The 26,493-nt window shown below is 35.4% G+C and overlaps 1 protein-coding gene across 7 annotated transcripts in view; it reads left to right on the top strand.

Annotated features, from left to right (window-relative positions):
- The window catches only part of LOC127946555 (anion exchange protein 2), a 39,229-nt gene extending 13,993 nt beyond the window's left edge, over positions 1–25,236 (top strand). For 6 of the 7 annotated variants that reach the window (XM_052543215.1, XM_052543214.1, XM_052543212.1 and 3 more), the window contains 21 exons: positions 5,128–5,278; positions 6,428–6,645; positions 6,804–6,931; positions 11,040–11,239; positions 12,409–12,548; positions 14,429–14,609; positions 15,611–15,746; positions 15,976–16,168; positions 16,685–16,790; positions 17,045–17,229; positions 17,347–17,563; positions 18,126–18,332; positions 18,802–18,950; positions 19,254–19,448; positions 19,528–19,773; positions 19,894–19,983; positions 20,625–20,791; positions 20,940–21,193; positions 21,593–21,762; positions 21,947–22,120; positions 22,886–25,236. In XM_052543215.1, the coding sequence (XP_052399175.1) occupies positions 5,128–5,278; positions 6,428–6,645; positions 6,804–6,931; positions 11,040–11,239; positions 12,409–12,548; positions 14,429–14,609; positions 15,611–15,746; positions 15,976–16,168; positions 16,685–16,790; positions 17,045–17,229; positions 17,347–17,563; positions 18,126–18,332; positions 18,802–18,950; positions 19,254–19,448; positions 19,528–19,773; positions 19,894–19,983; positions 20,625–20,791; positions 20,940–21,193; positions 21,593–21,762; positions 21,947–22,120; positions 22,886–22,966 (3,588 nt within the window). In that variant the 3' untranslated portion in view covers positions 22,967–25,236. Of the gene's footprint in view, positions 1–552; positions 711–5,127; positions 5,279–6,427; positions 6,646–6,803; positions 6,932–11,039; positions 11,240–12,408; positions 12,549–14,428; positions 14,610–15,610; positions 15,747–15,975; positions 16,169–16,684; positions 16,791–17,044; positions 17,230–17,346; positions 17,564–18,125; positions 18,333–18,801; positions 18,951–19,253; positions 19,449–19,527; positions 19,774–19,893; positions 19,984–20,624; positions 20,792–20,939; positions 21,194–21,592; positions 21,763–21,946; positions 22,121–22,885 lie in introns of those variants that run through there. The other variant, XM_052543218.1, reaches the window with a different exon arrangement.
- Positions 25,237–26,493: the final 1,257 nt, after the last annotated feature.

A 26,493-nucleotide genomic window follows, 5' to 3' on the forward strand; every position in this document is an offset into this window, starting at 1 on the left:
GCAGACGTCCCAAACAAACCTCTGCATTGTAATTATTCGTGTGGTCTTTAACGTCCCAGTATTACTGACAGGTACTATAAAACTCACTCGGGCAACTCGAGGGAAATTCAAAGACCTTCTCACCCACAAAATTGACGTTTTTTTTTCTTTCTGCTGAAGTGTTTGCAATGATATGCGGCAACTTTCTGTGTCTTGAATTGCATGCTTTTCAAACCCACACTCCGCCGAGTCAGCATTCCCAGGGTTTTGCCTTTAAAGAGCCAGCTTTCTTTTGACACTAATGTAATCTTGTGTTCAGTCGAGTTCTTCTTCACTATTTTGGGCCTGTAGTTTGAATAGTTGTCTGTGTATGTTTGATTCTTCCTAGAACCATTTTTAATGACAAAAATACAAATTTTAAGTACAGAGCTCAACTGGTTAACTGACATTGACTGGCCTCTTAATGGCAGGCAACTGTTGATCTGTAAGGTTAATGATCAACCCAACGACATGACTGCAGGTTTTGGGTGTGTGGATGATGGGTGTGTTTGGGGGAAGACCAGACACTCAGCTATTGGAGTTCGATTGTGAAATGGGGCTATGCCCTCTTCCTGCTGCCGTCATGTGACGACGGTTTCTGTTTGCTCATCTTTTAGATTTGTTTGGTTAACTAGATTCTTTTAGCTCTCGTGTTTAGACGTGATCGATGACCAATGGAGTTCCTGTACAAGGTAAACGTCAGTCATTTACTCGGTTAAAAAACTGTCTGTATAGGTTTAAATTAGCTGTAGTATTGAATCTGTTACCTTGACCATCCTTATGGTTCACAATGAGGTATGTTGCATCTGATAGCTCTCTGATATCAGCCATTGTTACTGTATTTTTGTGATATGTCATGATCAGATCTTACAAATCAATGCTTGGCAAACATTTTAAAAGGAAGGTAATTTTGGAAGGCCAAGGTCTGGTGGATCTTGCCTCATCGCTGAGTAAATATTGAAAGGGGGTGTTTCTACGAGTTATCTAGGCTAACAAATGTGATCAATATCATGCTAGGATAATATTGCTATCTTAAGTGTTTAGCTTATGTTGTACAGTTTTGCAACTTAGAAGTCAGTGTTACAACTGTTTCAATTATAAATAACATATCTGGAATATTTGTAAAAATCAGAGCATTTTATAATAATTGTAAATATTTGTATTAAATACAAATAAAAATAAAAACGTTATAATTAGCATATTAAATAATATGTATATTATTATATGCATTATATTATTATATGAAGCAAAGATTAAATATTGAGTGAAATTGTTGGAAATATAAATATGTAAATATGAATATTTTACTTGCAAAAACAAAAAAGTTTAAGCCAAAATCAAAGTAACTGCAAAGTCTGAAAACAACCAGATAATTGATAAATGATTAAATTAATACAATTAAGTAAATAAAATGAAATGGTTTTTGACTATCTAAAGTTTGCGTACTTGTAACTCTAAAAAATAGTCAAGATATTAATTTTTTTTTTAGATTCTCGTTCTTAATAAATATTTCTTTTGAAGTCCTAAAAATAATATAATGATGCTGCCATCTTTCTCGAGTCATTTTTACCCCCTCCTTTGATCTAGTTTAGAATCTCGGGTGAAAACTATTGTTTTGAACCCATGCCCCCCCCCCCCCCTCCACACCCTCCCTCTCAATAAAATAGTGGATTACTCCATAAAAAAACATCTATGCCATTTGATATTTTGACTTTCGTCACTATTTATGTTAATCTTTCTACTGAAAAAATATTAACAAAATGAAAAATTTGAGCCGGGGAATCTTCCATAATTTGGTTGATTTGAGATGGAATGAATATCTCCTTCTGACTTTCTTCACCATTCAATATTTGCATTCTGATTTTGATTGGTCTCTTGCATAAAGATGCAGAATTTGTGATTTCATTTTCCTTTCTAGCATTTATTAATCTATAGTTGTCAACTGTCTGAGACGACTGCCTATATTCTTTCTTTTGAAGCATATAGGTCTTCATAGCAATACTCTTGCACTCTTAATATTATTTGATAGATGCTTGTAGAAGCAAGAGTTGCATGAGCTCAGTAAAGCTATCTCTGCGCCCAGCTCTCCAGAACCCTTCCCTCTGTTGCTGAGTCAGTGGGATTTCAGACACCTCACAGTCACTGATCTGTGCGTCTAATCGCTCGCTGGCCGTGCTCTCAGACCAAAAGTCTTTGCTTTGGCCAGTGGCTCTTCATGTGAACTGACACTAATGCAGCACAGAAGCTGCTGCTGATACAAGCCACTGCTTCTCCTCAAAGAGTTTGGCTGCTCTGGAGTGGTCTTGTGGGACGTCAAACGGTTTAGTTTGGGTTCAGCTTGCTGTCTTGTTGCCCTGAGCATTGTGGGTCAATGTATATGTCTATTATTAGGCACAGAGCCAGACCTCAGTGTAATTTCATTGTAGACCAAAGTATTTCATGTGAGTTTGTAACAAGATTGTTTAGTCAGCAGGATGTTGCATTCATTTCTTGAATTTGCTCCCTTCATAAGTGTTATTTTTTTATTATTGATATAATATTATTCTGAATCTATTCCTTTGTAATCTATTTTATTTGAAGCTTTTAATACAATTTGCCTTCCCCCATGCCTGCTGATCAAAAATCAGAAAGATATAAAGAATAATTAAATAAATAAATCAGAGAAAAAAATATATTGTTTATACTGTGTGTATTACTTTTTTAGTTAGTTTAGTACATTAAGTTAAATTAAATGAAATTGAGAAATGTTGCCTTGAAAACCCGATGAATTAAAAAAAAAACTGTTAATGTTTATTTTATTTCAAGTAACAAATTATTATCATTATTTATTTTTTTTTAGCTAACCTGCTTCATAAGTTGAGCCAAAAATGATTTATAGGACCTTCAAGTTTTATCTTTGTCCTGTAATTTTTAGAAGTGTAAATCACCTTTTATGCATTTGGAAAAAGTTAATAACCTGAGCAAAACCAGTTAAATTTAGATTAAACAAAGTCTTGAGACTGGTCAATCTGTTGTTCTCACATGCCAATGAAAGTATTAAACGTGCCAGTAAAGTCTCCGATCAAATTAAAGCAGATTTGAAGTCAAGGTAACGTAACATGATGAATGTTTTCTGGAGAGTGTCAATATTTGACTGTTGAAAATGTTGAAGTGTGGCTGAGGAGATTACAGTATACTGTTCTGAACAATCGAAACCATGTGCCTTTCTTCCAAATCGTGACTGTTTTTAATCGCTCTGTGGAGAAAGACTATCAGCCCTTCGATGACAGCAGAAACACAATGAGTTTGAGACCGGCGTTTAACACTGGTGGTTTAGACCCCATTATCCTGTGCAGACTCTTATGTTCTTGTTAGTTGGTTGGAACAGATCTAAGATGGACAAAAAGACTCAAGGGTATTGTATAATTTGAATGACTTGGGTAATTGCTGTTATCAGACTTGGGCTGCCCTTATGAAACAAAAATATATTGCAGTATATTGGAAAATATCATGTAATATATTAGGCATATATTCTTATATATATTTATGTTTTCCAATATATTGCAATATATTGAAAGCGGCAATCATTTTGTATATTTTGCAATATATTATATAATATATGTGTCATCAATATATTATTAAATGTATTCAAATATATAAAATATTAGAAATAAAAAGGGAAAATAATATATTACAATATATCACAATATATTTTAAGAAATATATTGGTAAATATATTTTCCTTTCGTAAGGGTGCACGATTAATCGAGATCAAACCAAAAATGCAATATGGCTTAGTGCAATTATCAATTATCATTGAAGAATATAAGCACCATGTATTTAAAAGTGTTCAAAATAGTGGCAAATAATTTAGTCCAGATTCAGAACAACTGTCTCTAGTCACCAAAGCATGCATGTCATACAAAAACTGCTGTGGTACTTAATATGCACCATGGTATACATGATGTATACACCATTATAAATGATTATCTGGCAGAAATTAGTGAAGTGTGTGAGATGGTACAGTAATGACTGATCTTCTTGTGAATACAGGTTTAGATGAAGGAATTTAAATAGAAAAGGTTTGTTGTGTCTGATATTTAGGGTCATTTCTTTTTGTGTTATGGTTATATTGCTTGTGAGAAACAAGTAGATTTTCAAGTAGAAGTCAGTTTTATGGAACGGCTGCATGGAATGAATTACAGATCATGTTTTATTCGTTTGTTTGTTTGCGTATTTATTGAGCAAATGTGAGGGCTTCATTGTGGTGTAGCTAATGAATTTGTTTTTGACTTGAGATTATTTGCTCGTGTCGTTGCAGTAAGCGCAGCACTGAGCTGTAAAACCTCTAGTGTTTGCATTTGTTTGACATAATATCATGATTTCCATTTCATTAAGAAAGAGATTAACTACTGTAAAAACTATATGGGGAACTCTGGCAGGGATCATTATAATCAGTATGGTTTCTTATTTTGAAATGTAAAAGTTACTGATCTGAAATGTGACCCTGAAACACAAAAGCAGTCTTAAGTCGCTGGGGTATATTTGTAGCAACAGCCAAAAAAACATAGTATGGGTCAAAATGATAGATTTTTCTTTTATGCCAAAAATCATCAAGTAAAGATCATGTTCCATGAAGATATTTTCTACTCATCCTACTGTAAATATATTAAAACTTATGTTTTGATAAGTTATGTGCATTGCTAAGAACTTAATTTAGACAACTTTAAAGGTGATTTTTTTTTTTTTTTTTTTTTTTTTTTGCACACTCAATATTCCAGAATTTCCAATAGTTGTATCTCGGCCAAATATTGTCAGATTCTAACAAAACATGCATCAATGGAAATATTATTTATTCAGCTTTCAGATGACATATAAATCCCAATTTTGAAGAATTGACCCTTATTTCTGGTTTTGTGGTCCAGGGTCACAAATGAGACGACTGTAGCTAATGCTTTTGACCATGACTCCATCTAGTGATCGTTTAAGGATGCTTTTAACCATGGCTTGATTTGTCACTCACTTGACTGTCACTGTTTTATCAGAAACAGTTGACCATCAGAATTTTTATTTATTTGTGTTTTTTTCAATTGTTTGGATGTGTCCTCATCTTATGTGCTCCCCCTCCAGCCCGAGTCTGTCCGAGTGCCACAGAGGGAGGAAGAGGAGGAAGGTGACCTGAATAAAGCATTAGGTGTTCAACGCTTCCAGCAGATCCTGAGCCCCACTCCCAGAGTTCACAGCAAGCAGCACCGCTCCTACAGTGAGGAAGACTTTGAATGTAAGTTTGCATCCCCTGTAATTAATATTTTATTTAAAATATTTAATCTTATTTATTACATATTATTTATTATTTTCTCACATTTTATTTATTTTTATTTTATTTTATACTTTAATTTTTCTTATTTTTCTTTTGCATAAAAAAATGAAAAAGATGCACACACACACACATATTCACACATAATTTTTATGTGATCCTGGAGTCTTTAATCGCTGGGGTATATTTGTAGCAAAAGTCAAAAAAACATTGTATGGGTCAAAATTATCTATTTTTCTTTTATGCCAAAAATCATAAGGATATTAAGTAAAGATCATGTTCCATGAAGATATTTATAATATTTCCTACCGTTATTATATCAAAACCTAATTTTTGTTTAGTGATATGCATTGCTAAGAATTCATTTGGACAACTTTAAAGGTGATTTTCTCAATATTTAATTTTTTTTGCACCCTCAGATTCCAGATTTTTAAATAGTTTAAAGTTTAAGTTTAGTATCCTGGCCAAATATTGGCCGATCCTAATAAACCATACATCAATAGAAAGCTTATTTTTTCAGCTTTTAGATGATGTATAAATCTTAATTTCTAAAATTTCGACTTGTTTTGTGATCCAGGGTCACATATATACATTTTAAGTAGAGCTAGTGTTATAGTATCATTAATATACTTTATTATAGTTTTTGTAAATGTTTTCACTTTCATTTTAGTTTAGTTTGAATAATTTAGCTGTTTTTGTGTGTTTTTTTTTATGTCTATATAGTTTTTATTGATTTGTATTTCTTAGTTTTAGTTTATTTAGGTTTAGTTATAATAGTAATACAAGTTAAACTAAACAAAAATTAGAAGTTTTGCCTCTGCAACTAGCTGAATTTTTTTTATTTATTTTTTTATTTAGTTAAACCTTTTATTTTATTCCAAGTAATGAAAATGTTTTATTATGGTCTTAGTTAAATATATTAGGATCCAGCAATAATACAAAAGCAATATATAATAGTATTAACAACTGTACAAATAAAAACATCATCTTATAGGAGCACATGTCACGAGATGTTTCAAATTATACCTTGATTACACAATTTCAAAACATAATTTTACAACTCCTGATAAATGTTGAAAGCCGAAAATGCAGAACTGAACCTCTGTTCTCCAGATCACCGGCATTCGTCCCATCACATCCACCACCCTCTGTCCAAACTCCCAGGAGACTGCAGGAGGAAGAAGAGTGGGAGGAAGAGGAGACGGTGCAGCAGTCAGGACCACCGAGTGTGTTTCAGCCCCAGCGGTGATTTAGCCATCGAGGAGGGTGAAGATGAGGAGGAGGAGGAAGATGAAGAAGCCACCCCAGCACCTACAAAAAACACTGTTCAGGTAAGTTCAGCATTCAATTCAATATTTTAATTTGTTGAAATATCGATAAACAGCCCTTTTTAATAATACAATCTCAAGTTCGAAGAGCTTTTTTACTGTTTTTGAATGACTAGCTGTAAAAGATTTGGGTTATTTCTCTCATTTTATCTCTGGTCCAGTTCTTCTTGTTCGATGACGAGCCTCATGTATCCACACCCGAGACTTCAGAACCTCTTCCTGCGAGAGAAATCCTGATCGTCCCGTCTTCTGCTGTGTGTGCAGAGCCTCAGGACAGCACTTCCACTGAGTGAGTCCAAAAAATGCAAAATATGCAGATGGATTGTCATTTTATGATTGCTTAGAGGCAAAACTTTGACATGTTGCACACCATTCAGCTACATAGTTCATAATCACAAGTTCATATTCAGTAGTTATTGTTAGTACAGTAAAAGTAAAAAATAGTAATATTTGGAGGGTTAATGGGAATCCAATATTAATGTATTTTCATCATATGTGTAATGTGTGATGATTTTAGTATACGATAACTATGATGCGATAGTAATAAACGATACAATAGTAATAAATCTCACAAAAGCTGTCAAGAACACGTCCAGGTCCAGATTTTACACCTAAAATAAAATAAAGGATTAATTATAGTTTTGTTTATTGTTAATCAGTGTTATTTTAGTATCATTGAAATACTGTTATCTTTTTTTATATATTTTGTATATGTTCTTAGTTTTGTATTTTCTGTTTTAATATTAGTGTTGGTTTAAGTTTTAATGATCTTGTTCAGTTTGGCATTTTTCTTCACATATATATATATATATATATATATATATATATATATATATATATATATATAAATAACGCATTCGATTAATTTGGAATATTTAACGCGTAAAAAAAAAATAACGCAATTAACGCGGTTGCAGTTTTTTTTATTTCCAGTTGTGACCTATGTGTGTTCAACGTGCAAAGAAATATGGATAAGACCAAGGAAGGACTTTTGGACGGAAAGTTTCAGTATAAAACTCTGCCGGATTACTCTTCAGTCTGCCACAAGAAACATTACTCTTCATTCAGTCTGCCACAAGAAACAGCAACATTAAAATCATGAACTCAAATGTCATTGTTTAAAAAAAAAAAAACAATGACTGTAACAGTGCGTAAATCAGACCTTTCTGTAACGCTAACGTTAATAAGCTTAAACGAAAATAACGAATTAATTGTGTAGCGGAGTATTTTTTGTACACAGTGCCGCGAACTGTCAATCACTCCTGTAGCTACGCGTGCATCACTGTCCTCCTCGCAGCTGCAGCAACTTGCGCTCTCTCTCTTCATCAAGCTTTAAAACAAAAAGATCATATTGTCTTTGTGCATAGGCTATAGATTAATTAGATAAATGAATATCTAAATTTGTGCCTTGCCGTCTACGGTATTTTTTTAGAACTTAGAAAAAAGATGCTGCAGCCAATGAGCAGCCAGCGGGGGCTGCAGGACGACTCAACCTCCGCAGACAGTTTTTAATGTTTATCAGACAATAAATACTCAAGATTTTGCTTTAGTATAACTCACAACGAGTTTCACACACCTTCTCCGGCCACGTTGAGTTGTTGACACTTAACAGTGGGAAAAGCGACACATGCGCTATTCACTTGTATAACTTAAGGGTGAATGGGTAATGTAGTTTCTGCCCTGGGTGGGATGAATTAGGAAGCTTGCATTGTGAGGGGCGCTCTGAAAATCGGCAGTGCAGGTAAAAGATTAAAACCTCTATTAAAACAGATGTCCAAATGAGCGTACCGGTACGCTAAAAGCACGTTCTGGGCGCACGGAGAGGTGGCGGTACGCTCAAGAGCTATATTTGGAAGTGGCGGTACTGAGTAACGGTGCGTACCGGCCACTTAAAGCACTGGCAATGACTATACTTTGGAATTTTTTTGCAGTCCACTTAGAATTCAACATGGAAATCATTTTTGTTTTTTATTGGCATTGATTGTTTTGAAATTCAAATGGTACTTACATGCCTGTGTTTTTATTTCTGTAATAAATATGGCTTTCAAGCCAACAGTTAATTTGGAGGATATTGACGGTTTATTGCAGGTATGTTGTTTACATGAGAAAATCTGTGTTACAAGTTAAACAAAAATTCCAATAAACAATCATATTTTGAATTTAAATAGTTTCTTTGTCTTGAGTTTACATTAATTATTTACATTTTACATTTACATATCCAAAAAGTTTCAGTCTTTTAATTGTGATTAATCGCGATAAAAAATTGTGCGATTAATTAGTTAATTTTTTTTAATCGATTGACAGCACTAATATATATATATATATATATATATATATATATATATATATATATATATATATATATATATATATATATATATATATATATATATATATATATATATATATATATATATAATTTTTATTTTTTTTATTTTTTATTTTTCTCTCTGTATCATTTTTATTAATTTTTATTTCAGTTTTAATGTTTTAGTATTTTTTAAGTCAGTCTAAATAAAATTAAGAAATGGCAACTACCTGAAATAAAACAAGTTTATTTACATGTATATTTATATATTATTTATTTATTATTGTTCTTATAGTTTATTATGCTTATTATTATAAATATTATTATTGTTATTATAGTTTTAGTTAACTATAATAACCTTATAATATACTTTGTGCTTTAGGACCCAAGTTCAAAATAATTTAATAAATATACAAAGTTAGAAGTTAATTATTTTCATCGCAATTAAGGATATTTTCCCCTTAAATTGTCATTAATTTAATGCAAAAAAAATAAAAATCTCATTCTCCTTGCTTCCAAAAAAATACAAATAAAAAATGTCAGGGTTCTCACAGACATAAACCTGTAACTATCAAGATTTTTTTTAGTATGATTTCCAGTTCATTAGAATGATAATAATATAAAAAAATCATGGAAATTAAAAATTTTATTTTTGTTAAATTAAGCTCAGCACTAAAATATGTAATCAGCTAGAAATTGCTCCTAAAACATGAAATATCTATAAAATTGTATTCATACATCCTGAAAAAAAGAGGTAAATCACGCACAGGCATTTCAGTAATGAGAATATGGCTGTAATATGTTCTTAATTGTCATGAAATATACATCATACTGCAATAAAAAAAAATCTTAATGGCCATTAAACAGGCTTCATTTTCTTCATCCAGTTTTCTTTCATTAATTTAGTTTGAAATGTGACCTGGAAATTTTGGTGTAACTTTGGTATTTTGGTGAAAACTGTGTCAAAGATTTTCCAAGGGAAGTTCTCAGAGTGTTGCATACTTTCTTAGTCTTCATTTTGCAGTTCTGTTGCAGTATTAACTCATTTGAAGTGTTAGACATTGCAGGTTTCGTAGCCTGACCTGTAAAGCATCCACACTTCAGCTTGTGTCTGCCTCTCTTGTCTTGGTTTACTGTAAATCGTATCATTAGTTCTGTTGGTTACCTAGTACCAGTTATTTCAGAGAGCAGCGGGGTATCAGCCGCTCTCCAGACCTTCATCTCTACTGTCAACATCACTCACCCGTTACTACTGCCAACCGCACTTTGCTTTTATAAAGCGCTCTCCACCTTTCCTTTCTGCTTTCTCGTATTTTTAAAGCAGGGGAGTCTTTACAAGCATCGGGATTCATTGTCAGATCATTGCAGCAGGTTGTTTTCTCCTGTTCTTCAGTAAAGTTAACACTAATAGGGGTTTTGGGTCTAAGAAGCTTTCAGAAAGATAACTCTATAAACTAAAGGTAAGTGCTCATGAAGATGGATTTGTTAACAAATGAATGCAAAATCAATCAAAAAACAAAAAAAAAATCTGAAGGGAATATACAGACTTTCTGTGATGTAAGCTTTTCGTGTCAGAATTTTAGTGACATGCATCCTTTTTTTTTTTTTTTGGTGGACAAAATTTATTATTTTACTCTATTTTATTAAGTTAACACTTAAAAAATAGTAACTCTTATATTATTTTTGTCAACTTTCTATGAAGTTTTGCTTGTTTATAATGCTTATAATGTTAATGTATCGTACTTTTGTATGATGATAATCTGATTTAACTAAATGCTTTATTCTTGTTCTTATATTGATATTATATTTTCAATCTAATGACCCTTACTTTATTTACGACAAAATATTAATAACAGCATGACATTTTTTGATTACTTCTATGTACTCCATATAATAGGTTTTGCATTATTTCCATGTTAATAAGGGTCTTTTTTAGCTAGGTATTACTGTAAAAACACTTACACTTCAAAAATAGTAACTCTTTTGTACATTTTGTTGACTTTCCATGAAGTTTTGCTTGTTTATAAATGCCTTTATATTTGTGGTTTAATGAAAAGTAGTTGACATAGTCTCATTTTGTCTGTTGTAGGACATCGGACCCTGTTTCTCCGACTCCTAGCGCCACTGATCCCAGCTCTCTTCCTCGTGTGTCGAGTCGCAGCTACGACCTTCAGGAGAGACGTCGCACGGGCAACATGACGGGGGCCGAGCAGGCCAAATACCAGCGGATCCCCACTGATGAGTTTGAGGCACAGACCCTGGCCTCGGCTGACCTGGACGGCATTAAAAGTGAGCTTTTAATGCACATACCAAGTAGAATTCAGCTTTGCATCATAGGAATAAATTACATTTTTACATATATTCAAAAAGAAAAACTTAGTTCATAATGTTACTGTTTTTACTGCGTGTTTGATCAAATAAATGCAACCTTAGTATGCATAAGAAACTTCTTTAAACCTTTTTAAACACTGGTGTTTTTGGTAGTTCTTGTTTTGACTAATATATTAGCAAATAAAGCACAAATCCATGCATGACCTGATCTCCTGGGATTGCAACATCTAGAAGTCAGAGTTTCCACTAGTTTCATCGTCTCTCATGAGATTTGTGTGCATGCTTCACAGCAAGAGTCTTTTGTGGCCCAGCGGGACAAACCTTTATCAGACTTCAGCTGTATATCAGTGGTTCCTGTAATATACTCCATTAGCTTTCTCCGTCTTACACGGTTACGGTCTACCGTTTCTTCTGACCCGTGGATGTTAGAACATCAGTTCATAGATAAAACAGTTAATCAACAGTAAGTTAAACTCTGCTTGATTCCAGTCACTGTCAGCTCTCATCTGTCATTGCAAATCACTCTCAGAGTGTGAATGCCTTTTTTTGATAATGTAAAAGTGAATTTCAGCTTACTATGAAGAGTTTGTTCCTACACTCACACTAGTTCGTCAAATCCCCTGACCTTTTTACCCTGAATGTCTTTGGCCACTGGCCCATCCTGTAATTTCATCCTGATCCTGAACAAAGGCGATGACCTCCCTCTCAACCCTTACAATGAGATTTTACCTAGTGAATGTGGTCATTTGACTGATTTGGGTTATACTGCAGGGACTGTACATGCACCCTGGGAGAAATGTATCTTGAATGAAAATCTGAAAAAATACTTTATAGTACAGTGCAATGTTTTGGATTTTTTAATGTGGTACATAATCATTTTAAGTCCTCACTTACATTTACGTTCTACAGTTTGGGGTTAGTAGTTTTTAATGCTTTTATTTAGCAAGTATACATTAAACTGCTAAAAAATGACAGTAAAGATATTAATGGTGTTACAAAAGATTGCTATTTCATACAAAGCTCTTCTTTGCATGGAAGCGCATAAGAGACCTCTTTTAAGTCTTAAACAGCAAACCGTAGCCTGTTATTTAAATGATATAGATGCGTTTATTGGTCTATTCTTCCAGGCCATCGTTTTGAAGATGTTCCTGGAGTACGTCGACACCTGGTCAGGAAAAGCATGAAGGGTCAGGTGGTGCACATCAGCAAAGACCAAAAAGAGCCCAGCACACGCAGCAGTCGCAAGCTGGACCGGACGCCACACGAGGTCAGACACTAGTTACTGGTTTTTCTAGCTTGGTTACTAGTTAATGTCTGTAATTTGGCTGAAACTAGTATATAAACCCTGCCTGAATTCTCAAGGACCATGAAAAACCAGAAAAAATTAATATATAAAATAAAAATACACTTATAATAAAAAAAAATCTGTATATATTAAAGTTTTTTATTATTATTTTATTTATATATTTATATTTAAATATACACACACACATATAATAATATATATTAAAACGTGATGTGCTAACATGGATGCAGCTGAAGCCGCTGGGTTTGCTTCAGGGAATTTTTTATTTTTTTAAGAAGCTTCCCAATGGAAACCTCGACAAGACGCAAGCCTTTTTCACACATGCTCCATCTGCAGTGCGTATGCAGTCCGTGTGCGTTACGTACATGCATTTTGGAAACAGGAGATAAGCCCCTGGTCTAATGCACCACCCGGCTTGAGAAACCCGTCGGCCGTGTAAACGGGTGCGGTTCTCCTCCGGATCGCGGGTCCGGCTGCTCACGTCTCTTGTGGCGCGGGAGTCCCCCAACGCACCCTTCCTGGACCCACGAGGACACCAGTGTGCATGCACGGGGAAGAGACCGGTCTCCTGAGGAGAGGCGCGTTGGGCTTTTAAACAGCGGCGGTAATGAGGCTCCACTTCCTTCAGGTGTGCCCCATCACACGCCGCCAGCCCTGACTCGTCCAGCGCCCCTCCTCTCACACACCCACTCCAGTCGGGAGCCTGGTGAAGGGCGGCGATTTAGGACGGGGTGCCGGTGACAATCAGGGAGGAGGCAGCTGACTCGTCACACTAGATTAATTCCAAAATGAGATTACAGTGACATTAATCTAAAATTTATCTATGCCCACCACTAATATTTATTACTATACATAGATTTTTTTATTTATTATAAGTGTGTGTGTGTGTGTGTGTGTGTGTGTGTGTATATATATATATATATAATGGCATCAAATAAAATAAGAGCACTTTAAAAATTCAATCATAAACAACTGGATCAATAAAAAGTGGTGGATATTAATTTGTCCGAATGTGGGAATCCTCATGTAATTTTGGTCACTAAGTGGACATAAATGCATGTTTAAGGTGTAACCAAATGTTCTGTAAAAAAGTTTTAGTGCCATTCCCTCTGACTGGGATTTTGGGACAAATTTGTTATCGTATACACAACTAGCCAGGTTTCAGGTGTCTTTACAAAGTCCTGATTGGTTGTGTATTTAGTCCTTTTCCCAGATTGAGGCTCATTCACTGCATTCCCACTTTATTTCGTACAAGCCCGTGCCCTTCACAACAAATAAAAGGAGGATTTTAGGGGGCAGGACCTGATTAAAAATGAATGAACTTCTTTCCTTTCACACACCTTGAAATAAAGAATAGATCAGCTCAGGTAACGGGACACTGCGAGCCTTCAGACTCAGCCATGTTTTATTAACGCCCTCAGATTCCCCTCTAGACAGGTACACCAGCTCGGTCTTAGGCTAAATAAGTACTTATGGACCCTTTACTTCTAAACAACACCAGTGGATGTTCACACCGCTCCCTGACATCTCATCAGTCAATCCTACTTTAACAGGATGGTCCTTTTAGACTTCTCCAGACGGCTTGCTAAACATCAGAAGGTCAGGAAATGCTGTGTTGATGTACACGCACAGGCTGGAGACATTGTGTCTTAGGCAGATCAAAGCATTGTTAACTTGAGTTGAGTTACGAGCTACTTGGGTTGAAATGCATAGCTGGTGTCTGTAGCTTTTATAACCTTAGCAAGTTGCTTTCATCCAAAGAAAGAAAACCTTAGATAGTTGAAGGATTTTTGATTGTAAGGCGTTTTATTAGTTGTTTATTGCATGTTCTTTGGCACCAGGTGTTTGTGGAGCTGAATGAGCTGATCATGGATAAAAACCAGGAGATGCAGTGGAGAGAAACGGCTCGCTGGATCAAGTTTGAAGAGGATGTGGAGGAGGAGACGGACCGCTGGGGGAAACCGCACGTTGCTTCGCTGTCATTCCGCAGTCTGCTGGAGCTGAGAAAAACCATCTCTCACGGTGAGAACCTGGAGATACCTGCAGAAAAGTCTGTTTTATAGTGAAGAGCTAATGTCAGGTTAAGAGCCTTTTATTCTGGTATCAGTGTTTGATAGCATAATTAATTGCAAAAGCACCACAGTGTAATGCTGCATGACGTGCTATGCTACTAAAACGGCTTTAAACTACTATATATATATATATATATATATATATATATATATATATATATATATATATATATATATATACATACACCGTATTTTTCGGACTATAAGTCGTACCTGAGTATAAGTCGCATCAGTCCAAAAATACGTCATGATGAGGAAAAAACATATATAAGTCGCACTGGACTATAAGTCGCATTTATTTAGAGCCAAGAACCAAGAGAAAACATTACCATCTCCAGCCGTGAGAGGGCGCTCTATGTCTTCAGTGTAGACTACACGAGCACTGAGCAGCATAGAGCGCCCTCTCGCGGCTGGAGATGGTGATGTTTTCTCTTGGTTAATGTCAAATTAAATTTGATAAATAAGTGACACCTGACTATAAGTCGCAGGACCAGCCAAACTATGAAAAAAAGTGTGACTTATAGTCCGGAAAATACGGTATTACTGTATTCATTGAGAGGCTACAAGGAATATATCTGCCAAAAAATAGTTTTACTATTTAAATAAAAAAGCTGAAAAGTGAGCAATAATGTGGATTATGGATAAAATATTATGTAATTTAAAAAACAGTGAACAGTAACAGTAATATATATTTATAAATGAATATATATATATATATATATATATATATATATATATATATATATATATATATATATATATATATATATATATAAACATTTTATTTATTAGAGGATCAACCCCATGAGATGAAACATCTCGTATTCAGATGTTCTCAGATCATGTCCAATGGTTGTCATGTTCATGTCCAACCGTTATAGTTAACGGTTATAACATGTTTTATTATATTAATTAATGAATATTAAATGGAAGTTTCATATCTCTCATTAGGAGCTGTGCTGTTGGACTTGGACCAGAAGACTCTCCCTGGCATCGCCCATCAGGTGGTGGAACAGATGATCATCTCAGATCAGATCAAAGCCGAGGACAGAGCCAATGTCCTCCGTGCTCTTCTCCTCAAGCACAGGTAGAGCTCGGATATTTGTACAATAATCAGTATCTAAGAAATAGCATGTGATTTCGATGTCTGAATCTGTTTACCCCACTTATAGTCTTTTATTCTCATATAATCTATTGCTTTCTATTCTAATCCATTCGCCATGCCACCACCCGTCCCTGTGTAGATTCACACATGACCCTTCGCAGTCTCTCCTAGTGTCTCTTACCCGCTGGCTCCCTTTCTCTCCCTCCCTTAGTCACCCGAGCGATGAGAAGGAGCACAGCTCCTCATTCCCCAGAAACATCTCAGCAGCGAACCTGGGCTCTCTGATCACCCATCACCAGAGCAGCAGTAACCACCTGTCCCCAGTCCCCGAACTCTCCATCACAGAGCCACTCATGGGGTCCAGTCAAGACAGCTCACTTCACATTGACATTGAGAAGAACGAGGTAATTGGTTGAAAGTGTCTAAGCTGGATTATGTTTTAAATGAGAAGGGCAACCTCTCACTCACTCACTCTCTCTCTCTCTCTCGCTCTCGCTCTCTCTCTATACATACATATATAGGTACTATAGAAATAATTTTTCGCAAATAATATTTCACAATATTACTATTTATTGCTCAAATAAAGTCTTGGTGAGCATAAGAGACATTAAAAATAATTTATTTATTTTTAATTATTAATTATTATTATTGCACCTTAAAATTGAAAAATAAAGAAAAAAAGATAAAATCACCATCAAAAGAACACTAAAATGTTCATGCTGTTATGCTGATTTTAAATACATTTTTAAATAAAAAATGTATTTGCTAAATAAGCATCATTTATTTTATATTTTATGATGGTATGTATGGTGTGTTATGTTTGTTTGTTTATTTTTTGTATTTTGGACTGAAAGCTATCTCTTAAAATCTTTTTTTTGTTGTTTTGTTTTTTGAGTGTTCTTATGTCTCATTATTTGCAGAAAGATTCTGCTCCATCCATAGGCATGCACCGATCCAAATCCAAACATGAGCTTAAGCTTCTGGAGAAAATTCCGGAAAATGCTGAAGCCACTGTCGTACTTGTTGGTAAGCAATAATAGTCTGATTCTGAATCCTGTTGGATATCTATCATAATTTGGAACCAGTCCTAAATGACTCAAATAAGACTTCTATAAGAATTGAAAAATAAACTGGAAGAATCAGTTCATTCATTTAAAGACTTAAGAATTGGTTGTAAATTACTACTGAATCCAAGATTATTACAGATTAACAGCAGCATGAACAAACAGTGAATTATTTCACAGAACAACAGAAAATGAAATGTACTGATGTCTTGCTAGGCAGTGTTGACTTCCTGGAGCAGCCCACCATGGCATTTGTTCGACTTCAGGAAGCTGTAGAACTGGACTCTGTGTTGGAGGTTCCAGTTCCTGTTCGCTTTCTCTTTGTGCTGCTTGGTCCTCCCAGCACCAGCATGGACTACCACCAGATCGGACGCTCCATCTCAACACTCATGTCTGACAAGGTGAGAAAGATGGGTGCGAGTCACCACTGCACAAGGTCAAATGAAGCATTGTTCCAAGCCAAAAATTCAGACTGTAATGCCTCTATCCAGTGTTAACCCGATCGCATCTCTCTGCAGCAATTTCATGAATCTGCGTACCTGGCAGATGATCGGCAGGACCTGCTCAATGCCATCAATGGCTTTCTGGACTGCAGTATTGTTCTGCCTCCATCAGAACTAGGCGGTGAAGATCTCCTGCGGTCTGTCGCTCACTTCCAAAGAGAGATGCTGCGCAAGAGAGAGGAGCAAGAAGTGGCTTTACTGTCCAAAGAGCCCAAGAGCCTTGAAGAGAAAGGTCGGCATTGACCTGTGCTGCTTTGGTTCCTGTTCAGCTTTTATTTGGGTTTTGTTTTATATTTGTGTGTGTTTGTTTGTTTTTATTTCAATTTATATCATCTTTTTTTGTGCTTTAGTGTTTTTTATTTGTTTTTCTTTTGCTCTTGCGTTTCTTTTCTTTGTGCTTGGTTTTTTCTTTTGCCTTTGGTTTTTGTTTGTTTTTTTATTTGTGCTTTTGATGTTTTTTCATTTTATTTAAACGTTTGGTTTTGTGTTTTGTTTTTCTTTTGCTTTTCTTTATTGATTTTGTATTTGTGCTTGTTTTGATTTTTTTTGTGTAGTTTTTCATTTTATGTAGACTTCTTTTTTTGTGCTTTCTGCTTTTTATACTTTTGCTTTTACTTTGTCTTTTCACTTTTTTATTGAATGTTTTCTTTCTTTCTTTCTCTCTCTCTCCCTCTCTCTTTCTGTGTCTGTGTGTTTATGGGTGAATTTTGTTTTATTTTGCAACTTCAGTGTTTATTTCACCAGTATCCTGTTTTATTAATAATATCCAATATTCTCTCTTTGTGTGCAATCAGAGGCTTTGCTGGCACCCTTAAAACTAGAAGATGACCCTTTACGACGCACAGGCCGTCTGTTTGGTGGGCTGATCCGTGACGCCCAGCGCCGTTACCCAAAGTACATCAGTGACTTCAAGGATGCACTGAACCCCCAGTGCATGGCTGCTGTCATCTTTATTTATTTTGCTGCTCTTTCTCCCACCATCACATTCGGAGGCCTTCTAGGTCAGTTACACTACCGCTCTCCATATTGTCTGTGCTCTTACTGACAGAAACATATTGATAAGATAGACAGTGTTTTAAAATGTAAATTATTGTAAAGGCAAATTTATTTGGAAGTCGACTTTCAAAGAAGGCTTCAACTCTTGATGCAAATAAATGTTTTGATGTTGCATAAGGGTTTTGTAACAATGACAAGATGAATGCACACTGTAATCAGAGCTAAAGACTGTCTTTTTTTGACCAGGCAGTGTACACAGTATTCCTTCAGATCTTCTAAATGTAATCGGTAGATTGCTTCCAGAACTGACTTAAATGACTTCAAACAGTCACAATCAGTTATGGAACAAAAGGTTATCAAACAATCAGTAACTCTGATCCTGATTAAGAATTTTGGATTACTTATGCTTGAGCTCCAGACAGTGTGTGTGTGTGTCCGACTTCTCCGTTTAACACTTCAGTCTTGTGTGTCCAGGGGAGAAGACTGAAGGCCTCATTGGCGTGTCGGAGCTGATTGTGGCCACTTGTGTTCAGGGTGTGTTGTTTTGCCTGCTCGGGGTTCAGCCACTTCTGGTGGTGGGCTTCTCTGGACCAATCCTGGTGTTTGAAGAAGCTTTCTTCTCTGTGAGTCTACACTACCTGGTTCTCCACCAAAAACATGCTAAATATCATAGATATGCTGTCAGGTTCACCCCAAAATAACCATTGATTCTATTATTTATTCAGTGTTTCCTTAGTCCATGATAAATTAGCTCATTGGTATTTATTGATGCGTGAAGAATTTATGATTAAGATAGTATAGTAGTAGTTAGTCTTTAAATGTTTCATGTTTTTAGAATGTTGAATCTATCTGTCGTAGTATGCATAAATAAAATTGCATATGATAACATGAATGAATAAATGATCCTCTGTCCTCATCTTCTCCAGTTCTGTAAGGGCTATAATATGGAGTACCTGACAGGTCGGGTTTGGATCGGTTTTTGGCTCATCATCATCGTAGTAGTGATGGTGGCCTTTGAGGGCAGCTTCCTGGTCCGATTTGTCTCTCGTTTCACCCAGGAGATCTTCTCCATCCTCATCTCTCTCATCTTCATCTACGAGACCTTCTCGAAACTGGTCAAGGTAGTTTGGAGCATCTTTTGACTGTGTTTGTCTGCATATATGATCATGAAGTCCTCTTGACTGCTGGTGTTTCCCACAGATATTCCAGGACCATCCTCTGAGACGCTGCTCTGCTACGCTTGTTGATGTGAACAGCTCAACCTATAACTCAAGCATGGAGGATGTCACTTTAAGTCCATTAGCATTGAACAGCAGTACGCCAGAGACGGTGAAGGTGGTCGGTGAACCTAATACTGCTCTGCTTTCCTTGGTGCTCATGTCTGGGACCTTCTTCATCGCCTTCTACCTCCGCAAGTTCAAGAACAGTGCCTTCTTTCCTGGCAGTGTAAGATGCTATCAGATGAAGTGAAACCAATATTGATTGATTAGAACTTTACAAAGGAACGTGAAGTTGTTATTTGTCATCTTCTGTCTAAAATAAGTAAATCTATTTTTTTTTTTACAGCTAAGAAGAGTTATTGGAGATTTTGGAGTTCCTATTGCCATTCTTATCATGGTTCTGGTAGACTACAGCATTCAAGACACGTACTCACAGGTGAGGATGGATAGTTTTCACTTTGCAGGTGATTTGATGAATTTGTGCTATGGATATCTAAAATCGTCCAGTTTGTTAATGAGATGTGTTATGTTCCTTATTATAAGCACAAAGAATGTATTTTTCTACTTCATTTTTTATGTTTTATGTCCATTATTATTATTTTCTTCTATTTCTTGCTTTTATTTTATATATTCTTTTTGCCTTTACACTCTTTATATTTTATTTATATGAAGTGTTCCTGTGGCTCAGTGGTAGAGCATTGCGTTAGCAATGCAAAAGGTTGTGGGTTCGATTCCCAGGCCTGAATGCACTAAGTCGATTTGGATAAAAGCATCTGCTAAATGCATTAATTTAAATTTATTAGTTTTTATTTTATTTTTTGATTGACTTTTTGAATTAATTTTCTTTATTAGTATTTTGTATTATTGTAATTATTTTTATTGTAATTTATTTATTTGAATGTTCCAGCCTTTATAATTTATTTTCTATTTTAATTTTATTGACTTTATTTTTATATTTTTTTTATTTTAAGTAGTTGTTGTAGTAGTAGTAGTATTTTATTAATTTATTTTTTTTCTTATTATTTTATTCACATATGTATTCTGTCTTTTTTTTATTTTTTATGCTGCACCCTGCAGAAACTGAGCGTACCCCGAGGTTTTTCAGTGACTAGTCCTGACAAGCGAGGTTGGATAGTCAATCCTCTGGGCTCTGATGGTCAGTTCCCTATCTGGATGATGTTTGCCAGCATCCTTCCAGCTCTGCTCGTCTTTATTCTCATCTTTATGGAGACACAAATCACAACGTGAGTCCCCTGCCATGTTTTGTCTCATAATAAGTGTCTCATTATATGTGAACATTTTGTGGAAAATAATTATTACACAACAAATATAGGACTAAACAAATGTATCTCTGATTTATGGTACAGTATTAAAGATGCTCTCTCCTTCTAGGTTGATAGTCAGTAATAAAGAGCGAATGCTGGTCAAGGGTTCAGGTTTCCATCTGGATCTGTTGCTCATCGTGACTCTCGGTGGCACCAGCGCTCTGTTCGGCCTGCCCTGGATGGCCGCGGCCACGGTGCGCTCTGTAACCCATGCCAATGCCCTCACCGTAATGAGCAAAGCCGTCGCCCCAGGAGACAAACCACGAATCCAGGAGGTCAAGGAGCAGAGGGTGACCGGGTTACTGGTAGCAATATTTGTAGGTGGGTTCCAACAATTACGGATTCTAACATTTTTTCATTTAGACACATCCAGATACAACACAAACTGCTGGTAACTTTAAAAAAAAAAAAACAATTATTAGCAGTTTTATTATTTGATAGACATTTATGTATTTTTTTTAATTTGCTGTTGCCAGTGTTTTAGAAAAAATAAGCAACCAAAGACCTACCAGTACAGTCTATTTCTTGTTTTACCACAATTTAAGGTAAAATCACTGTAACACTTAGTATCTTGTGGCATATTTCTACTACATTGCAAAATATTTCTTAACATGCACATTAAATCAGTGTTAAAATGACTAGTGTATGTATTTGTGGATGAATGAAATAAATGAAAAAGTCTATCAAATGTATTCATACTGCAAATTGTATTGGCTGTAGGTCTCTCGATAGTAATTGGCGATCTGCTCCGTCAAATCCCCATCGCTGTGCTGTTTGGTATCTTCCTTTATATGGGTGTGATGTCACTGAATGGAATCCAGATGACAGAACGGATTCTGCTGCTGCTGATGCCCCCTAAATACCACCCTGATCACACCTATGTGCGCAAGGTCAGGACTCCAATCTGATTTTTGTTTATTAATAAAGAGGATTTTCAATCATTGTTCCCTTAAAAAGGTAGTGTGGCAGTAACATACTGCAGTACTAGTATCAGATGCAGACATCTTTATGGTTGTAACTAACAGTATGGAAGGTAGAACTGATTTGTTCTGTGTATCTTGACTGAATCCTCAGGTGCGGACCCTGCGGATGCATCTGTTCACTGCGATACAGGTGATCTGTCTTGCTGTCCTCTGGGTGGTCATGTCTACTGTGGCATCGCTGGCTTTCCCGTTCGTTCTCATCATGACCGTACCTGTCAAGATGTTTCTTCTGCCGCGCATCTTTAGCACTCGTGAAATGCAGTGTGTAAGGACGTTTGCATGCTCAAAAACACATACAAAGACTTTTTTTTATGTTGTTGTTGTTGAAGAATTAATACAATTATTGTAAAGACATTTCTAATGTTATAAAATGTTGCATTTTCTAGTTTAAATAAATGATGTACTTTTGAATTTTGTATTCTTTAAAGAATCCTGATAATGTATCACAGTTTCCACAAAAATTGCACCTGAAAACTTTGATAAAAAGAAATGTTTCTTGAGCAGTAAATCAGCATATTAGAATGATTTCTGAAGGATCATGTGACACTGAAGACTTTGATCACAGGAATAAATTACATTTTAAAACACATTCAAATAGAAAACCGCTATTTAAAAATAATATTTCACAGTATTACTGTGTTTTGATCAAAGAACTGTAAGATAAAACTTGCAATTCTGAGAAATAAAGTAAAAATTGTTAGATAGAAACCTCAAAATATTGCAATTCTTCCTTTTTTTTTCTCGCAATTGCAAGCTTATATCTCATAATTGTCAGCTAAGTCACGCAATTCTGAGACTATAATTCACAATTGCTAGTTTATTTTAGGCACCTCTGAGGAAAAAAGTCAGAATTGCGAGATAAAAAGTCTGAATTGTGAGATAAAAAGTCACAATTACCGTTTTATTTATTATTCAGTGGTGGAAACTGGCTTCCATAGTGCACAGATGTATCATGCACAAAAATATATCTTCAAAATCATGCTGACTAATGCTGTTTGTGTGTATTTTCTGTCTCTCTTCTTATTCTCAGTTGGACGCTGATGATGCAGAGCCTACTTTTGACGAGAAGGAAGGACAGGACGAATACACAGAGATGCACATGCCAGTCTGATCCACGCTCGCAGCTGTCCGTCTCTTGCCTGTCTTCCTGTCAGTTACGCTATTGGCCAATAGGACAGTTGCTTTAAAAACCTTGATAAACCAAATGGTACGGCGAGTCCCGACGTGCTATAGAAGCGAGAATAGTGCATTACGTGGATCTGATCTCCACCCTGCATTTCTAGAGACCCATTTCATGTGTATTAGAGAGTTTGAGCTGCTATCACGCCGTTTAGCCTTAAACAAGCGTGTTTGTCTTCTGTGAGGAACACGAATGTAACTTATGGGATCAACTGGAGGTTCCTAGCACCATTCAGGGCCCATGCAATATTATAGTAATTTATAGTGAGTATTCATGATCAAAAAGGATTCCCAAGGTCCATTTCATATTATGCTGCATGTGTGTCTGTGCTTTTTAATAGTTTTACCAGCTTCTCTTTTATTTTCTGATTTATGACCCAGCATATATTAATTCACACATTTGACAGTATTTTTTTTTTCTTCGTTGCCATCCGATCGTGGCACTTTTTTCCCTTTCGAAATTCCATCTAAAGAGGTGTTTTCTCTGCTATAATGCATACGTCACACAAAACCCTAACCTCTCATAATAACTCCAGATGTGCAGTTTCTGTATATTATATATACTGTATATGTTACATGCAGAGCGACTGAACTCTGTTTTAGAGAATGTATTTGGTGGTAAATGGTCCTGAGGGATTTTAAGATGCACTAGTGACCTACTTGGAGTCTGTAAACCCATTTTAAGAAAAAGAAAAGGTGCGTCCCTACAGATGATCACAGAATTGTAGTGTTAGGGTTCTGATTCAGTTTATCATGGTTTATTTATAAGACCTCAGCATTTTGACTTGATAAACTGGTACTTTCTACCACATCTACCACAAGTCTTTCCGAATACAACATTGAACGAACACTAAAACAGAAGCCTGTTCACCAGTTCGCCAAACACACTTTTTGATTTTGATTTACTTGGATGGGAACCGTATTATTTATGTAAGTTCATGAGGGATTTTGTCACAGAGTTCCTGAATAATATCACTATTTATTTTTCTCATCATTCACAAATACCCCACTTTCACTCAGGTGAATCTGCACTAATAACATTTTGATTCAATACACTTCCACGAATGGTGTGCACAAACCATTAGGAATAAAAATGACAAATGTAACTTATTTGGTTACTTTAATTCAGTTAAGCATGTTATGTTTGTTATTTTAGTAGCATAACACATTTTTTCGGAATGTTTTGTCGCTTTTTATCTGTATTTTTTTTCACACCATTGTGTTTAAACTACAAAACAAGTGCTTTACATCTTATTTACATTCCAAATGATGATTCCAGAATCGGATGCGTGTTAGGATCTTTTAATTCTAGGAAGATATTATGTTAGTTTTATATTACTTGAGATCATGTATGCGCTAACTCATGACATCTGAAGAGCGAACTCAAAAATAAACTGTGTAGACGTTATTTTATATCTGACTAGGAATGGTTTTGACGTTTTAATTTCATTATTTGAGCGTACAACGTTATATAGATGAAGAGTATTTTTATAAAAGCATCCTCTTGGAAGGACATCTTTGTCAAAATGGAGTTATTCACGTGTTTTGTGCCAACTTATTAACATTATATGAAAGATTTTTTAATGTTGTGTAAAATTTTGGGCTTTTTATTTAAAAAAACAAAAAGGTACACAGTCGAATGGAATGCGAAAACTCTGAAGCTCAAGATTTCGGAACTACTCGGAATACAGATAGAAATGTTGTTTCATCATACTTTGGCACTGTTGTTTATCTTTGAAATTCCCTCTGCCCCGTATTCAGCGACTGGTTCCAGTTTAGCGTGACGTGTCTCGACACGTTTGGACCTGTTTTTATTCAGTCTATGGTTTGGACCCGCAGGACTCTGGGAAACCCGATCATAGAGCAGCACTTTGAGGTTGTGTGTGAATGCAGGAAGGAATATGGTTGTGTGCAGTGCTGCTAGTGTGTGGATGCTCCGCAGCACTTGTTTGTAGATGTGTTTATGGATGTTTTACGGGGTTTAAGACTGAAGGTTAATGTTGGAACACTGTGCTCATTTTAACGTTTGTTGATATTATTTACAAAAGTATGACCTGCTGTATGGCAAAGGAAGGTGAGGGTCATTTATGCATTTGGGTTTAACTTATATGTTTATTGGATTATTAAATTTTCCTCTGTAAATAATGCAGTATTTACAGCAAATTCCAAATATTGCAAATAAAGTTAATTTTTCTATTTAAACTAGATATTCATATCTTTTTTCTTACATTTTTCTACTGATAATGTAGCAAAGCTTAAGGTTCGATACAATTATTCTGGGAGGATGCATTACATTTTTTATGACCTGTTACAAAATAACATTTATAATGTTACAAACATTTATTTCAAACATATGTTACAAATTTATCTACACAAATATGAAAAAATACAAAAATATGAAGCTGCACAATTGTGTTCAATATTGATAATAATCAGAAATGCTTTTTGAGCAGCAAATGAGCATATTAGAATGATTTTTGAAGAATTGTGACACTGAAGATTGGAGTAATGACTGATGAAACAAAAGCCATAAACACTTTGGTTCTTTGAAATAAACTTTAGCTGAAATAAAACCTATATTTAAAAAGCTTACTTTAAAACTTATTTAAACCCTTTTTAATTTCAGCCAGTTGCCAAGTTAACATTTCTCATTTTTATTAAGTATAACGTGATAACTAAAGCTTAACTAAAAACGTTTAATTATATAGACATATATTTTTAAACTAAAATCTACATCTTGGATGGCCTGAGGGTGAGCAAATTTTTCATTTCTGGGTGAACCATTCCTGTAATTCACTCCAAGATGTACAAAACTTGAGCTGTGTGTAGACGTGACTCTTGCTATCAACATAATCGTTGTGTTATTGTACTTTTAAATGTACGGGTACGGGTTTTGGCAGTCTTACCCCGATTTCTGTGCCATTCACCGGATCCTAGAGAACAGCCGGAGGAGAAACATTATTTGACATCTGATGTTTTAAGATCTGCCGCCTTATGATCTCAAACACAGCATGTTTTAGCATGTCTGTTCTTTGTCAAATCAATTCTTCCCTCACATTTATCTGATTGTCACGAACTAAGGAGAGCGCCGTACACTTGAATAGAGGGCGTGGCTTCATGTTTGCGCTCATCCTATCTGTTTCTCTCTCCTAGCAAACTAACGGTTGGAGGGGCGTGGTTAAGGATATCCTGACCAAGCCGTCAAATTGACGTCATCAGTAAAGTAATATTCAGATTTTGATAAAAGATTACAAAGACAAGCTTTTTTTTTTTTTTTCAGCGGATTAACTTGCACGGGTTAATTGTTTACATCAACAATGTGTGCTAGTAAAGTAAATAAAGTAAATTTTGATTTCATGAGGACTTTAATGTTTTTAATTTATTTTTATGTGCATAATCCAGCTGATTTGTATTTTAAATAAACCAGATTTTTTTACATTTTCATAATTTTACACAAGA

Source organism: Carassius gibelio, chromosome A24, assembly GCF_023724105.1.
Source record: "Carassius gibelio isolate Cgi1373 ecotype wild population from Czech Republic chromosome A24, carGib1.2-hapl.c, whole genome shotgun sequence".
NCBI lineage: Eukaryota > Metazoa > Chordata > Actinopteri > Cypriniformes > Cyprinidae > Carassius > Carassius gibelio.